Source organism: Dermacentor silvarum, chromosome 7 (genome assembly GCF_013339745.2).
Source record: "Dermacentor silvarum isolate Dsil-2018 chromosome 7, BIME_Dsil_1.4, whole genome shotgun sequence".
Lineage (NCBI taxonomy): Eukaryota > Metazoa > Arthropoda > Arachnida > Ixodida > Ixodidae > Dermacentor > Dermacentor silvarum.
This window is the reverse complement of record NC_051160.1, coordinates 175,259,498-175,277,584: the sequence shown is the minus strand read 5'-3', so window position 1 is coordinate 175,277,584 and position 18,087 is coordinate 175,259,498. Positions and strand designations below refer to the sequence as shown.

General features: G+C 48.8%; 1 protein-coding gene across 4 annotated transcripts in view; it reads right to left on the bottom strand.

The window, feature by feature from the left end:
* LOC125947070 (uncharacterized) overlaps positions 1 to 14,419 on the bottom strand; it is a 41,747-nt gene extending 27,328 nt beyond the window's left edge. The window contains exons 1-2 of one of the 4 annotated variants that reach the window (XM_049671385.1): positions 14,142 to 14,419; positions 13,959 to 14,074 (exon numbers count right to left, since the gene is read on the bottom strand). Coding sequence is in view for 2 of the 4 variants with exons in the window: in XM_049671389.1 (XP_049527346.1) it covers positions 12,319 to 12,421; positions 12,523 to 12,587 (168 nt within the window). In the remaining 2 variants the exon portion in view is untranslated. The other 3 variants (XM_049671389.1, XM_049671387.1, XM_049671388.1) reach the window with 3 other exon arrangements.
* Between the last annotated feature and the right edge of the window lie 3,668 nt (positions 14,420 to 18,087).

Below are 18,087 nucleotides of genomic sequence, written 5' to 3'. Positions count from 1 at the left end.
ACTCAAGAGGCAAAAGTATGGGACAGGCTAATGAGGCTAAAAGGAAAAGAAATCCTTCCGTTGCCGCTAGTGAACGACGAAGCGAACAGCTTGGAAGACCAAGCTGACGCTCTTGGCGAACACTTTGAGCGCGTATCTAGATCGAATAATTACTGCGAGGCATTCCTAAAACACAAACAAATCGCAGAACGCAAGACTATTGACCGCAAATGCAGACAGAACGAAACCTATAACATGCCTTTTAACATCGCCGAATTTAGAGCCTCCTTGACTGCATGTCGGAGCTCTGCACCTGGACCGGACAGGATCATATACGACATGATTAAACACATCCACAGAGATACTCAAATAACGCTACTCGCACTTTTCAATGCTATATGGGCTGCCGGGTACCTACCTACTGCATGTAATGAATCCCTTGTCGTTCCAATTTTGAAACAAGGTAAAGACCCAACAAGAGTAACAAGTTACCGCCCAATAGCCCTCACAAGTTGTATTTGCAAACTCTTTGAAAAAATGATAAACTGTCGCCTTTTACACTTCCTTGAGTCAAACAAAATTCTTCATCCATATCAGTGCGGCTTCAGAGAAGGACGGTCTACACCCGACCATCTCGTGCGCATCGAAGCAAATATTCGTGATGCCTTTATACATAAACAATATTTCTTATCCGTGTTTCTCGATATGGAAAAGGCGTACGATACAACCTGGCGTTACGGAATCCTACGCGATCTGTTGGCAATGGGAATCCGCCGCAATATGTTAACCATCATTGAAAGCTACCTACACAACCGCACATTCCGGGTTAAAATAGGTAATGCACTGTCGCGGCCATTTATACAGGAAACGGGTGTACCCCAGGGAGGCGTGCTCAGTTTCACGCTCTTTATCGTCAAAATGAACACACTTCGAGCTTCACTACCACCATCTATTTTTTATTCCATCTACGTGGACGATATACAAATGGGCTTCAAGTCCTGTAACCTCGCCGTGTGCGAGAGACAGGTACAGCAGGGGTTGAACAAAGTGTCTAAGTGGGCAGACGAAAACGGGTTCAAAGTAAACCCCCACCAAAGTTCTTATGTTCTTTTCACAAAAAAAGAGAGGCCTAATCCCAGATCCTTGTTTAGGACTGTGTGGACCGCAAATACCTGTGAAAAAAGAACACAAGTTTTTAGGCATCATACTTGACTCTAAGCTTACCTTCATTCCCCAGATAAAATATCTCAAGGCGAAATGCGTAAAAACTATGAACCTAATGAAGATTATATCTCACACAAAATGGGCAAGCGACAAGAAGTGTCTATAATACTAAGACAATAATAAGACAGGTTTATTGATGCAGGCGTAGATGTAGGTCCTTCGGATATACTGGCACAGAACGGGCGGCTAAACAGTTAATTACGTCGGGCAGCGCTCTAAGCGGTAACTTCGGCGTCGTCTTTTGCGGAGCGATCACGATGCTGCTACTGTTGGTGGTGTGCATCATCTGCAGAACATGTTGGACGTCTTCTTCATCACAATCACCCCCGTGATAAAAAGCAGCCATCCTGGCGGCTCAAACAGTAGTGATCACGAGCGGCTCACGGTACGGCTTAAGGCGATTGACGTGAACAATGTCACGCCCACGACAACGGAGGTCAGAGGGGGGTGTCAGTGGTTCGATTAGGTAATTCACCGCAGACGTGCGCTGGACAATGCGATAAGGTCCATCGAAGCGGGGAAGAAGTTTTGAAGAGAGGCCAGGAGCATGCGCAGGTACTGACAGCCAGACGAGGTCGCCGGGAGAGAAGACAGGTTGCTCACAGTGAGCGTCATGGAGCCGTTTCTGGCGCTGTTGCTCAGCGGTGGTGAAGTGGCGCGCTAACTTGCGACACTCCTCGACATGACGTGCTGCAGTCGAAACGGGCACACACTCAGAAGCATCGGGCTGGTAGGGTAGCAGGGTGTCCATGGTGTGGGAGAAAAGCCAGTGGTAGTCTGGGTTGCAGTGTTGTAGGCGAACGTAACAAATGGTAGGATAAGGTCCCAATCTGTGTGGTCAGATGCGACGTACATGGCCAGCGTGTCACCCAGGGTCCGGTTGAAACGTTCCGTGAGTCCATTCGTCTGGGGGTGGTAAGCGGTGGTTGTCCTATGAATAACGTGGCACTGAGCCAGAAGAGCTTCGACAACCTCCGACAAAAAGACGCGCCCTCTGTCGCTGAGAAGTTCACGAGGTGGGCCGTGACGGAGGATGAAACAGCGGAGCAGGAAGGAGGCGACGTCGCGCGCAGTGGCGGAAGGTAGTGCCGCAGTTTCAGCATATCGCGTAAGATGGTCGACGGCGACGATGATCCAGCGGTTACCGGCGGGTGTCATAGGAAGCGGACCATAGAGATCAATGCCGCCTCTATCAAATGGTCGGGCGGGACAGGGAAGGGGCTGCAAAGCTCCAGCTGAACGGCAAGGCGCAGATTTCCGACGTTGGCAGTCCGTACATGAACGAACGAATTTGCGGACGAATGTAAACATTCCTCGCCAGTAGTAGCGCTGACGAAGTCGTTCATATGTTTTGAAGACTCCAGCGTGGGCGCACTGCGGGTCAACGTGAAAGGATGCGCAGATAGTGGAGCGCAGGCTGCGCGGTATGACGAGTAGCCATTTACGGCCGTCAGATGCGTAGTTGCGTCGGTGCAGAGAAGGTCGTCGCGAATGGTGAAGTGAACAGCTTGGCGGCGGAGTGCGCGAGAGGCTGGAAGCGTGGGCGAGTCAGAAAGTAGGTCGCGGAGGGCCGCTATCCAGGGGTCGTGGCGCTGCTATGAAGCAATTCTGTCGATGGTGAGAGGCAGGACGATGGGCGTTGATGTTGACAGGCAACTAAGGTCGGTAGGCAGAGGAGACCGTGACAGAGCATCAGCATCCGAGTGCTTGCGGCCAGAGCGGTAGACGACGTTGATGTCGAACTCTTGAAGTCGAAGAGCCCATCGGGCAAGGCGGACACATGGGTCTTTCAAATTTGATAGCCAACAAAGGGCGTGATTATCTGTGACGACGTCAAACGGGCGGCCGTACAAGTAAGGGCGGAACTTGCTAAGGGCCCATACGATGGCTAAGCATTCTTTTTCAGTCACAGTATAGTTGGTCTCCGCTTTGGTTAGGGTACGGCTGGCATAAGCAACAACGTATTCAGGGTGCCCGGGTTTTCGTTGTGCTAGCACGGCGCCGAGACCAATTCCGCTGGCGTCTGTGTGTACCTCCGTCAAAGCTTCAGGATCGAAGTGACGCAGAATAGGAGGTGAAGCGAGAAGACGTCGTAAAGTAGTGAACGCCTCGTCGCAGGCTGGAGACCATGATGACAGGTTGCCGGAGCTACCCTGAAGCTGTGTCAGAGGGCGTATTATAGACGCGAAGTTGAGAATGAAACGTCGAAAGTATGAACATAAGCCGACGAAACTGCGAAGTTCTTTGAGATTTGTCGGCCTAGGAAAGTCAGTAACGGCACGCAATTTCGCGGGATCAGGTTGGACGCCGTGCTTAGACACGACGTGGCCAATAATGGGTAACTTTCGAGCGGCAAAGTGGCATTTTTTGAGATTAAGTTGGAGCTCAGCGTTGGTAAGACACGTCAGAACGCACTTGAGGCGGTGAATATGTGTCGTAAAATCCGGAGCGAAGACGACAATATCGTCGAGGTAACACAGACACGTTTGCCATTTCAATCCACGCAAAACAGTGTCCATCATTCGCTCGAACGTTACGGGGGCATTACAGAGGCCGAAGGACATCACGTTGAGCTCATAAAGTCCATCGGGGGTAACAAATGCAGTTTTGGGCTTGTCAGCGGCGGCCATGGGAACCTACCAATACCCTGAGCGTAAGTCGAGTGAGGAGAAGAATTCCGACCCCTGTAAACAGTCAAGGGCATCATCTATTCTCGGTAGAGGGTACACGTCCTTGCGGGTGATCTTATTTAGGCGGCGAAAGTCAACACAGAAGCGGATAGTGTCGTCCTTCTTCTTAACGAGAACGACCGGCGAGGCCCACGGACTGTGAGAGGGCTGCACGATGTTGCGTCGAAGCATGTCGTCGACATGCTCACTAATCACACGCCGCTCCGTAGGAGACACACGGTATGGTCGTTGCCTCAGTGGTGAATGGGAGCCCGTGTCGATGTGGTGCGTGACAGTTGACGTGCGTCCAAGGGAAGGCTGAATAGCTTCGAAAGAAGAACGAAAATGGTACAGGACGGCGATAAGCTCCGAACGCTGCTCTGGTGTAAGGCCGTCAGCGATGGTTGGGCTAAAGATGTCGGTGCAGGACTTGTCGGAAGCAGAAAGAGTGCAGATTTTAGTAAGGTCGTCGCGAGAAGTAGCATCGGGCACGTCGACGATGTATAGGGACTGAATGGCTTGGACATGGCCGAGACACTGGCCACGGAGCAATGTGAGCGGAGCGGACAAAAGGTTGCATGCGAAAATATGGCTGAAACCAGCCGAAAAATTGAGGGTCGCGAAGGGAAGCAGTACAGTATATTTTGCGATGAATGTCTCAGAAGGGGCGAACAAAACAGTGGCGTCAGAGATGCTTCCACAAGACACAGGTAAAACAACAGCGGCGTGCGGAGGAATGTCGGTCTCCTCAGAGACGACTAATTAGGGGGATGTTCGGGAGAATCGTCGGAATGGAGGTCGCACAAAGGAGAAAGTTCGACTTCGGCCCGCTCGCAGTCGATGATGGCTTTGTGTCGCGAGAGAAAATCCCATCCAAAAATGACGTCGTGAGAGCAGGATGGCAGCACAATGAACTCAATAATGTACATCATGTCCTCAATTACAACTCGGGCCGTACAAGCTGCTAACGGTTGAACATGCTGCGCTGTTGCGGTACGGAGGGCTACACCAGCAACTGGCGTCGTAACTTTCCGGATGGAGCGACAGAGTCTTTCATTTATTACACAAACGGCGGCACCAGTGTCCACAAAGCCAAGAGTTGATACTCCCTCAACAAAAACAGCAAGTACATTCGACGGAGAATTGTGAGGACTTGGACGCTGTGACGGCGACGCAATTCTTGCCTCATGAACTGCGGCGTTTAGTTTTCCTCTTCTGAAGGCATGGGACGACGACGCATTGGGGAGAGAGAGCGCCGACGTGGTGACGGAGATCGTCGGTCGAAGGACGCTTGACGATCAGGAGCTCTTGGAGGTGATCCTGGAGTGTAGCGGAGCGGTGGCTGGTCGGCATAGCGAGTCGTTGGTTCATAGCCATATGAGATGGCCAACGGCATGCGGCGGCGAAAGTAGCGAGCGATATGTCCGGGGCGGCCACAGGCAAAGCAAATTGGTTTGTCGTCAGGAGTACGCCAAGGGTTTGCGGCCATGGGGCCAGCGCCATAGGCGCGGGGTGGGGTCGGCGCGTGCAGTGGTTGACGCGGTGTGAAAACAGGGTGCGTTCGAGGCCGTGCGACGACATCGGCGTACGTGAGAGGAGCAGCTACCGGATGCGACTGAGGGGACACTGGTACAGCGTCGGCAATTTCTGCTTCGATCGCCTGCCGAATAGCGGGTGACAGGTAAGGATCAGGACGGGGCTGGGGCTGTTGCTGAGCAAACTGCACCAGTGAGAGCTGCCCAGCTACTTCCTCGCGTTTGAACGCCTGGAGCTGTGGCAGTAGTGTTGACTGGTCCGAGTGGACGGCCAGGCCTACGAGGCTGTCGTCGTTAGTAACCAGGCGACGAGTCAAGGCCCGCTGTTTCCGGAGTTCATCGTAGCTCTGACACAGTTTGATGAGTTCCGCTACGCTGGTCGGGTTTTTTGCAAGAAGCATCTGAAAGACGTCATCGTCAGTGCCTTTCAAGATGTGCTTGATTCTGTCACATTCGGGCATCGAGGCATTGACGCGCTTCGAGAGGTCGAGAACGTCCTCAATGTAGCTTGTGAACGACTCGCCCGGCTGCTGGGCGCGCTGGCGCAAACGCTGTTCAGCGCGCAACTGGCGCACAGCGGGGCGTCCGAACACATCTATGAGGGCGGCCTTGAATGCAGACCAGGTGGTGAAATCTTTCTCGTGGTTTTTAAACCAGAGATGAGCCACATTTGAAAGGTAGAAGAGGACATTGTTCAGTTTAGCGGTGTCATCCCATCGATTGTGGACGCTTACCCTATCATAAGTCGATAGCCAGTCTTCCACATCACTGTCGTCGGTGCCGCTGAAGACCACCGGATCCCTCAGGTAAGGCACCCCGGAGCAGATGACGGGTGGAGGGGGCGTGGGCGGAGGGGCCGTGGACGCCGGGGCCGTAGATGGCGGGGCCGGGGATGGCAGGGCCGTAGATGGCGGGGCCGTGGACGGTGGGGGCGTGGTTGCGTCTTCGGGCATAGCGGGACGAAGCGTACGGGTGCGGAGTTCCAGGATGGAAGCTTGGCAGGTCGTACCCCGCACCTCCACCAATTGAAATGAGGTTTATTGATGCAGGCGTAGATGTAGGTCCTTCGGATATACTGGCACAGAACGGGCGGCTAAACAGTTAATTATGTCGGGCAGCGCTCTTAGCGGTAACTTCGGCGTCGTCTTTTGCGGAGCGATCACGATGCTGCTACTGTTGGTGGTGTGCATCATCTGCAGAACATGTTGCACGTCTTCTTCATCACACCCAGATAAAATATCTCAAGGCGAAATGCCTAAAAACCATGAACCTAATGAGGATTATACCTCACACAACATGGGGCAGCGACAGGAAGTGTCTATTGAACCTTAATAAGAGTCTGATTCATTCGCGACTAGATTATGGGGCTGTAGTATATCACTCTGCCGCCCCAAGCACACTAAAGATGCTAGATCCCGTTCACCATCTAGGTATCCGCCTGGCTACCGGCGCTTTCAGAACAAGCCCTATTGAAAGCTTATATGTAGAATCGAATGAGTGGTCACTCCATCTGCAGAGATCATACACCAGCTTCACATATTTTCTCAAAGTACACTCCAATCATGAGCATCCGTGTTCTAAGACCGTTAACGATTTGACGTGTACTACACTTTTTTATAATCGACCCTCTGTGAGACGGCCTTTTTCACTGCGTGTGAGGGAGCTTAGCGTTGAAATTGATGACCCACTCCTCGAACATCGCATAATGTCTCCAGCTAAGCTGCCACCGCCTTGGGAGTGGCAGGTGATAGAATGCGATACATCTTTTGTAAAAATTACAAAGTACGCAGCAGACCTCGAATTCGAATGCATTTCCGTGAACTCCAATCAAAGTATTCGTGTACTGAATTCTACACCGACGCATCAAATTCGCATGCTGGCGTATCTTACGCGGCAATTGGTCACTCTTACTTTGAATTGGTCGTATTGAATCCTTATACAAGCATCTTTACTGCAGAAGCCTATGCAGTGCTGTCTGTGGTTAAAGACATTCAGAAATTAAAATTACAGAATGCAATAATTTTCACGGACTCCTTAAGTGTCCTAAAGGCACTAATGTCCTGTAAGAATACACAAAAATCCTGTTTTTATTCAGCTTTACAAATACTTGTGCAATATTTATTCATCTGGTAGACACGTGACAATATGCTGGGTTCCTGGCCATAGGGGCATTGAGGGTAATGAGCTAGCAGACAAAGTAGCCAAACCAATAACATCTCAAGCTAGTGGTCTTACCGCTGCCATTCCTGCCACAGATCGCAACCCTTTTTTTGCGAACGAAACTTTGAGACCATTGGCAACGCTTGTAGGACGCCGAAGCAAATAATAAGCTTCACATGATTAAGCCACAGTTAGGGTTCTGGCCCTGTACAATTAAACACGACGAACTGATGTCCTATTCTGTCGTCTCAGAATAGGACACACATATGGTACTCACAACTTTCTATTGAATGGTAATGGTCCTCCAACATGTGGTAGATGTGGCGAGAGGCTCACCGTCCTCCACGTCCTCTTGGAGTGTCGGGAAGCCGAAAGAGAAAGAAAGAAACACTTTCCTCTCGCATATCGCTATTGTGTCCCTCTGCATACCGCTATGTTTCTTGGTAAAGAACCGCTTTTTAACAACAACGCAGTCCTCGCATTCTTGAAAGATGTTGTGCTACATGTTATTAGCCCGAAAAGTTCGTAGCGCATCCTCTCTCCAGAGGATGTTGCTGTGATAGTTTTTTATAGCACATGCCTCCAGGCCCTTGTGTTTCAAGGGCTCTGTCTAGGCACTTTTGCTTCTGGCCAATTCTTGCATCTGTAATATTTTGTAAGTCATATCATTCTTTCGCAATGTATTGTTCATATCTATAGCATACATCATTAGTCATTGCCATAATCTTATTACGTATAGATTTTACGCACTTTACAGCGACTGATTTTAGGCCCCTTTACAGCCATGCCACATCTAATGTTCATATAATTCCCTATTCATCTACCACTAACAAGCCATTACCATCGTCTTGACGCTCTTTGGTCACATCTGGCCCTTGCGCCAATAAACCACAATAATCATCATCATTCTCCCGCTCGCCCCCATCGCGTCGGTCACCGTCCCCCAGCTCCTTCCGGCGCACGCTTTCGGAAAACTAACGGGTGCAGCACCTAGAGGTGATGCGTCTATACCGACCCGATGCGAAAATCCTCTTCTGACCCTGCCCACACATCGGAACCTCATCAAAGTGAACGTGGATGGTGTACCTGTTACGGCTCTGATTGACACTGGCGTGCACGTATCTGTGATGGGTGCTCAGCTTCGCCGTCGTCTCAAGAAAGTCCTCACTCCTGCCCCGTCGCCTGTGCTCCGAGTCGCCGACGGGGGAACGCCGGCCGTTATTGGCATGTGTCCAGCTCGTGTGAGTGTCGCCGATCATCATACTTCTGTTTTATTCTATGTCCTATAACACTGCCCTCACGACATAATCCTGGGACTTTACTTTCTCTCAGCCCATTCCACCTTGATATACTGTTCTGCTGGTGTTGTGCAACTCGCTGTACCTGTTGCTATTGATCCCCCCGATAGTGCTCCGATCCGGCTATGTTCCACAGAGCATATTCGCCTCCCTCACCTTGCCGTTACCTACATAGTTGTTTCACCCGTTCCGCCCATTCCAGACGGTGACTATATCGTATCCCCTAATCCGGATGTCCTGCTCTCGCACAACGTCGCATTTCCTCACACCGTCATTACCATTACGGACAACACGTCCTGTGTTCCAATAGTGAACTTTGGACTTAGTGCACAAGTTCTCCCGCGCGGCATATCACTTGCGCAAATCACGCCGGCACGAGACTACCAGATTTCTGGTTTAACTGCTGACGACTCCTCGTGTGCAACTCTTGCTGTGCCTCCTGCCCCTTCAGACTTGAATGCCCTAATGAAAATGATCGCGCCCGACCTTCCGCCCTAGTGTGCCAATGAACTACGTTGCCTCCTTGCCTCGTACTGGGACTTATTCGACCTTGGAGACCGTCATCTCGAACAAACATCTGTTGTCAAACTTCGCATTAACACCGAGGATGCGAGCCCAATCCATCGGCGACCCTACCGCGTCTCTCCTACCGAGCGAGACATCATCCAACACGAAGTTGATAAGATGCTTTCTCGTAACATCATTGAACCTTCTTGCAGCCCATGGGCATCCCCTGTTGTACTAGTTAAGAAAAAGGACAACAGTTGGCGATTTTGCGTAGATTATTGGCACCTAAACAAGGTAACTAAGAAGGTCGTCTATCCGCTACCACGCATTGACGATGCCCTGGATTGCCTCCATGGAGCACAATATTTTTTGTCCATAGACCTCCGCTCCGGGTACTGGCAAATTGCCGTCGATGACATGGACCGTGAGAAAACGGCTTTTATTACTCCCGACGGCCTCTATCAGTTCAAAGTGATGCCTTTCAGGTTATGTAATGCCCCAGCCACGTTTGAACGACTGATGGACGCCCTCCTACACGGTTTCAAGTGGTCCATCTGCCTCTGTTACTTGGACGATGTGATCGCTTTTCTCCGACTTTTGCGACGCACCTCGTACGCCTATCGACGGTCCTATCTGTTTTTCGTCGGGCGGGGCTACAACTCAATTCGTCCAAATGCCACTTCGGTCGTCGTGAAATTTCTGTGCTCGGACATCTCGTCGATTCTTCTGGTGTCCGTCCTGATCAAGGGGCAGTGAAAGACTTTCCCGTGCCAACGTGCGCCAAGGACGTTCGCAGCTTCTTGAGCCTCTGCTCCTACTTTCGTCGGTTTGTCCGCAATTTTGTCGGACGTTGCACAACCTCTTACTCAACTCCTCAAGAAAGACGCTGCCTTCATTTGAAGCCGTGAGCAAGCTCATGCTTTCACTGAACTGATCCGGCTGCTTACTTCCCCTCCCATTCTCGCGCACTTTGACGCATCAGCTCCAACAGAAGTCCGTACCGATGCCAGCGGCCATGGTATTGGAGCAATCCTGGCCCAGAAACAACAAGGACAAGAACGTGTTATTGCTTACGCCAGCCGCCTTCTTTCCCCTGCTGAGCGCAAATATTCTTTCACTGAGCGCGAGTGTCTTGCTCTGGTTTGGGCAGTGGGAAAATTCCGCCCCTATTTGTACGGCCGGCAATTCAGAGTCATCACTGACCACCACGCTCTGTGTTGGCTTTCTTCTCTGCAAGATCTTTCTGGGCGCCTTGGCCGATGGGCTCTGCGCCTTCAAGAATACAACTACTCAGTTGTATACAAGACAGGCCGGTTACACCAAGATGCGGACTGCTTGTCGCGCCATCCTGTCGACCCACCTGGCGTTTCTATGGCCGTCATTCCTGTAACCGTTCTCTCTTTGAGTGCTTTTGACGATCTCGGAGCGGAACAACGCCGGGACGACTTCTTAAAAGACTTATTCCACGGCTGACTTCAACGACGCCCGACCCTTCCCTTCGTATGTTTCAACTCCACGATGGCATCTTGTACCGCTGTAACATGTGCCCTGACGGCCTTGACTGACTCTTAGTTGTCCCTTCGCATCTGCGCCGGAGTGTTCTCGCTCAGCTTCATGAAGTGCCGACTGCCGGTCACCTTGGCGTGTCACGGACTTACGACTGCGTTCGTCGTCGATTTTTTGGCCTGGTCTTTACCGTGACGTCTGCTGTTATATCGCTGCGTGTGACCTTTGTCAACGACGTAAAAAGCCGACCACACTCCCTGCTGGCCGCCTTCAACCACTTGACGTGCCATCAGAACCATTCTTTCGTGTAGGCGTTGATCTTTTAGGCCCCTTTCCTACGTCTGTTTCAGGAAATAAGTGGATTGCTATAGCAACAGATTACGCCACCCGATACGCAATTATACGGGCTCTTCCGACAAGCTGTGCAACCGATGTCGCCGATTGCCTACTAGAAAACGTCATCCTTCACCACGGTGCCCCTCGACAGCTCCTCACCGACCGAGGCCGCTACTTTCTTTCTAAAGTTGTTAATGACATTCTACACTCGTGCGCGACTAAACACAAACTTGCTACTGCTTACCATCCACAAAAGAATGGTCCAGCCGAGCGTCTCAACCGGACCCTCACTGAGATGCTATCCATGTATGTCTCCGCTGACCATCGCGACTGCGACGTTGCATTACCATTTGTTACCTTTGCCTACAATTCTTCTCGCCACGATACCGCAGGCATCTCTCCATTCTTCCTCTTCTTTGGCCGCGACCCTACGTTACCTTTCGACACCCTTCTGCCTGATAGCCTGCATTTCACATCAGAGTACGCCCGGGACGCCATACTCCAGGCACAAGAGGCACGCCATATTGCCTGACGTCGACTTGTGGACTCGCAGGAAAATCAGTGACGCTTATATGACACCCGTGATTGTGACGCCCACTACACACCGGGCGCCCTGGTCCTAATTTGGTCTCCGTCGCGACGCGTTGGCCTCTCGGAGAAGTTGCTTTCACGCTACTCTGGCCCTTACCCCGTCTTGCGTCAAGTAACCGACGTCACCTACGAATTCGCCCCTCTTGACCCCACCGTGGCTCAGCCTTGTTCCGACGTAGTTCACGTCGCGCGTCTTAAGCCGTATAATTCGACCGCCTCCTAACCAGCACCGGGTCGGTGCTTCAGCCGCCGAGGGTCATGTGACAGAGCGATGAAGAAGACGTTTTGAGAGGACTTGAAGAAGACGAAGCTCGGGACTTCGCATGCTTACTATGATCTTGTCAGCCGCTGCCAATCTTGTAAATACACTGTAAATATATTTCTTACTTCTTTTCCCCGTAACAATATTAATATTTGAGTACTAAACCACCAAATGGGAGTCCGAGCAGGCCAACTGGCCAATCATCCCCTGTAGTTTGAAATGATTGAAATTCAAGTGAAGCTAATACAAACCTCATTTCCAACGACTGAAAATATCTTAGAAGATTCCAGCCTCTCATTCTTGTCGGAATCCTCCAAGCTTACTAGAAGTTCGGCCTCTGCAGCGGACAGTGGCCTGGTGGGCGATGATGGCTCAGGTGTGGGTGCAGCAGGTGACACGTGCTCTGCTCTGCTCTCCTAGGAGAAACCTGCACCTGTGGAGGAAGAGATCCACACCCTACAGGAGAAACCTGCACCTGTGGTGAAGGTTTCTTCTGTTGGATGTGTCTCTCGGCCATCATGTAGCAGCCAGGTTGATGCTCCTGAGACAGCAGGCAGTTTTCTGCGGAAGTAGACACATGGTGGTACTCAGTGGAAAATCATTGTTTTTGCTCACAACTTTTAACATTCGCCTACCACATGTGTTCAGTATAAGTGAAACAGATATGAGAAAACAACCAAATATGTACATCTTAGTATTTAGAGATAAAAATTGACTGTTGCAAATGAAATAAAAACTGCTACAGAATTCAAACCTGTCTTAAATATCCTGCTGCACAATGCTTTTTCGAGCATTTCCACCCTTTTGCGGAGTTTAACATTTTCAGTTTTCAGCTGCTCATTTGCAGCTTTAAGCACGTCGTTGTCCTTCTCCACTCGCTTGGCCTCGGCTTCCCAGTCTGGGTCACTAGGGTCATCTCTGGGAAACAGAGCATCCATGTGTTCTTTTTGAAAAACTGCTTCTGCTTCTTTCTTCTTCGATCGGCATCGCTTGGTTACCTGCATTTAAAACGGAGATAAATAAATGTGACCAGATAATATTTACTACACTTTTAGAGGGCAGAAACTTGAATAGAGAATTTGTGGTTCAGAAAAATTACAGCATGACCATTTGCATGGCAGGCTGTCATGGAAATGTGGTCATTTTTTTGTAGAAGCAAATTATTTGATACATCAAGGTGTCCTAAAGCTGCTACATGGAGAAAGAAACTGTGTAGGTAACATTAAATTACAGCAAATTCTTTCAACATTGAATTACCATCACTGATATGTTTTTTTCTGAGATGGTGGTGATTATCATTCCCCAAGTACGCAACTAAATCTCAGTTTACAGATGACATGAAATAAATTAGGCTATAGTACTTTCACGATGTGGCAATCAGAAATATATCACAGATTGAAAGCAAGGCAACCTAGATTCCAAAATGCTAGTTTCTGCACGCCAAACACGTGTCAAGCAAAAATGAGCTATACACCAAATTGGCTGCATGTTGCATGATTATGCAATTAGAGCAACTGCATTAATAAGGCACGCAGGTATACGTACGCTATGCACATTCTGTAATGAATTATACATAGACATATTAGTTGGCCTTCATCATATGGTTCTAATAACGTATGATATGTGCAACAAGTTTGATAAGCTGCTTTGCGCGCACTTGAACACATAAATCGACTATAGTGCTATTACGAGGCAATAAACGTGTTTTTGACACAATACGTACCTCACTTACACAAGCTGTACACCTACACAAAAAGAAAGGGTTAGCGAGTCTCCCAACTACGCTCACGTGCAAGGCGTGTCCTTGACCTTTACTCTATATTCATGCCGTTTATGCATGCTGACAAGCACAAAAACAAACTGTAACATTATTTGTGCGCAAATTCCCAACCTCGGCTAAAGAGTCCGCGCTTGAAATCGAGTCGTCGCTGTCCTCGCTGTCATCAGACACCGAACGCGGAGGACCAGGGACACGTTTTCCCGGCCTTTAGGCTTCCTCCCGTGTTTCTAATGGGGAAAAAATGTGAAATCAAACATACATCAAACATGAGCAAATCACACGCACTTAACTCACCAAACAATCGGAGCACTTGTACCTTGAAGTATCCTTCTTGCTGCTCGTCTTGCCAATATACTTGGTGCCATTTTGTAGAGTCAAAATCCAACACATTTTTGGCTCAGAAGTTCTTAATCTGGTTGATACTGACCACAACCTTCATGTCATCGTCGCGGAAGCGCATCAGAGCAAACCTAATTGAGGCTTGCGTCAACTAAAAGACACACGGGGTTCACAAAGCGGCTGAGCAGACAGAGCGACTCGGCTTGACTGGTTCGCAGGCTGGGCTTGTCTTCGTTCGGCCGAGCGCGTATGGCGCGCAGGACACACGTTCGATCGCGGTTGCAGATAAACATTTTCTGTCACTGTAATTTTATAAAACAACTTCTATTGCTTAGCATAAATTTCTTATACATGTTAAATATTATGAAATTGTTTTTAAGGACTTGGCTTAACTAGTTTAACCAAGGAACGTGCTGACAAAAAAAAAGTTCAAACATGCAGCGCTGCCACGCAATGCAGCGTTTCACTTTTAGTGTCAACTGACTGGTTCTATGTCGGTTGTGGTCTGTGACACCACGTGACACGGTGGTCGTTCCTTCCGACGCAAGCCACCACGAGCCTCGTGCATCTGCAAGTTTTCTCTGTTACAGCACGTGCGTCTCGTCGCCCTCACTGTATCATATTCAAAGCTATATATATATATATATATATATATATATATATATATATATATATATATCGATGTAGCTTTCAAAGCTATATATCAATGGGTGACAGTAATTCAGAAGTTGCGTGCTCTGCTCAGCCTCGCTTCAAGAAGCGGAAGCAGTATTTGAAACCTGGAGAACCTTTCGTGGTTCCACGAGCAATGCTCCAGTTCCAGGCAAGAAGCTCCTGCGCGGTTTTAGCCCGTCAATAAACTGCAGACGCAGAGCCAGCAGATTGCTCCTCGGCGGGAGATGATGCAATTATATCAGAAGAGAGCGAATATTGTTACAATCAGTCAACGCGTTGTGCCGACGATGCTGTGTTCACGGAGGACAGAACTACGGAGGAGGCTGCCAGCGGCGCAAGCGATGAAGACAATGCAAGTGATGAAAACACCGCAAATGATGTGGAAGACTTCCTTAATTCTGGTGAATGTTTGCCGAACTCCGAGTTAAGTGTTGTCGATGAAATGGTCGTTTTGATGGCACATTCGACGTCAGCTGGATTAAATTGGACTGACATGGAGAAAGTTGTTCACGTGATGAATCTTCTGCTGGGAGCTGAAGTGCTGCCGTCATCGCAGTATTTGCTGCGAAAAGCAAGGAAAACCTGGAAAGGACAGTTCAGCGCCACTACTTCTGCACATCGTGCAGTACTCATGCTGCAAATCCAACTGGCTGAGACTTCGTTTGCCTAAACTTTGACGCTCAGAATACAGCGCACAATTTCTTTGCAGTATTGAACTTAAAAAACAGTTTGAAGTATAACTTTCAAAGAAGAAATTAGCCGAGACACTTGTGGATTCTCTTAGCAAGAAAAATCGAGGCGGGAGTTCATCACAGAGTTCTGCCGATGCAGCTGTATTGACGGACATCATGGATGGTGCCTTATACCAGAAGCAAATGGAAGGCTGCCAGTGGAGTGACATATCCCTCACTTTCAACACTGACGGCGCCAAAGTATTCAACTGCAACAAGACAGCCTTGTGACCCATCCAGTGTGTAATAAATGAGCTGCCTGTAGCATTGCGTTGGAGCAATGTTTTACTTGGTGGTCTCTGGTTTGGAAAAGGACACCCGGAGATGACTAAATTTTTAGAAGTCTTTGTGAAGGAGGTGCTAGCGACAGGTACCATAAAGTGGCAGTGCAATGAACAAAAGCTGGAGTCAATGATTCATGTGATTTGCTGCTGTGTTGATGCACCAGCAGGTGCAGCAGTCCTGAACTCCAAGCAGTTCAACGATTATTTTGGATGCAGCTTTTGTCTACACAAAGGCGAAAGACACAACGGTAAGTCACAGTTACGTTTTTCTCCTGTATAAATATTGCTTACACTGTAGGCCAGAGTAACCAGCAGTTCCAACTTGACTTCACTATATTAGTCATTCAGTGCAAACTAAATATTCTGAATGCAATTATGTAGCTAACATCAATTCCCATAGTATTTATTACTGAGTAGCCTGTTCTGTGTTTCCTGCAAATAAATATAAATTCCCTGCCGCCTTATATATATATATATATATATATATATATATATATATATATATATACAGCCACTGGCAGACCGCGGGAGGGCGTGGTAGTTTGGACCCCCCCTCCCTTGCCCGAGACATGCAAGCCCTCAGTGTTGAGCGTGCAAGAAGCCCGCCTCCCCCTCTGAAGGCTACCCTGGATCCAGCCCTGCCTTAGCTGTGTGCTGTTACTCCTATATACTGCAATGAAGCTTATGTTAATTACTTGGTCATTTTGTGCTGTGCTATGATTTATGTGAATGCTTTAATATTTCAGGGTCCATGACGTATCCAGTTCAGGGATGTCAAGCGTCAGCTGTACGAACTACAAGCCAGGTCAAGTTGTACATCCGGGTGGCCCTGTCAACTGGTCAACCTTCGCATGGTGTGAAAGGATCCACACCACTTGTACACCTTCCAAAATTCGACTTAGTGAGGGGAGTATGCCCTGACTACATGCACGCAGTCCTTGAAGGTGTTGCCAAACAACTTTTGGAAATTTGGTTAAGTAATGTCCACTCACCAGCATACATTGGGGAGCCATTGAAGTCTCAAAGAGTGACTGCACGGCTGTTGCACCTAAGGCCACCTCAATTTTTTACACGACTGCCACGTACGCTAGACGACCGCAGCATGTGGAAAGCTAGTGAATGGAAGTGTTGGCTTTTATTCTATGCAGTTCCATGCCTTGACGGTATTCTAGAAAGAAAGTACTACGAGCACATGTGCCTCCTCGTCAATGGCATTTTTTTCTTACTGAAGGACAAAATTTCAAAAAATGACTTCAAAGAAGCCATGGGTAACCTTTTCAAATTTGTATATGAGGTTGAAGAGCTTTATGGAAAATTAGCTATGACATTTAATGTCCACCTGCTGCTCCACCTACCGCAGAGTGCACGGCTGCTCGGGCCTTTATGGTCTCATTCAACATTCGTGTTTGAATCGGGTAATGGCACATTGCTGAATTTGATTAGCGATGCAAACGGAGTACCACTCCAGGTTATCGAACGCTTTGCAGTGCGCCTACACCTTTTCCAGCTGCTGCAATCCGTGACTTTTTCTGAGAAGGCACGGGCATTGTGCCAAAAAATGACTGCTGCCAGTGCTTTAGAGAAACCGCCAAACAGGCGGCTTGGCAAGGGGTTCTTTTCTACAGATATCTCAAATGAAGAGCCCGTTTTCCTTGAAAAACTGGGCTATTGTCCCAAGATTGTTGTGGAGCACAAAAGGGTGTGCTTGAAAGGACAAGCTTTCCATGTGCATACCTACCAGAGGACCAAAAGAACATGCAACTCATATTTGAAATCTAAAGATGGTGAGCGCTATGTACTGAACAAAGTTTTTGTACTAGAAGATGGTATGTGTGTCCTTCTGTGTCGGAAGCTTATATGTCTGGAGCACAAAATAGTGAACCACATGCACATTTGTACTGATGTTGGGGATGAAGTGCCTTTGTATGGTGCTGAAGTGGACCGAGTTTGTGTTGCGATGAAAGTTGGAAAAACACTATACATTGCTGACATCTAAAACATGCACGAACGGGAATAGGTGCAACAGGCGCAGAAATTGCAACATATCTGCTTTTGCAGGAGTAGTTGTATGGGCTCACTGTGCATAATATTGTGCCAGCTGTTACATCACTGCTCTGCACATTGGATTACACTTAAACTTTTTTCTGCTTGTGTATAGAGTAGTACATTAGTCCCTAATGTTAGCATAATGTGAGCTTGCAAGGGACACTT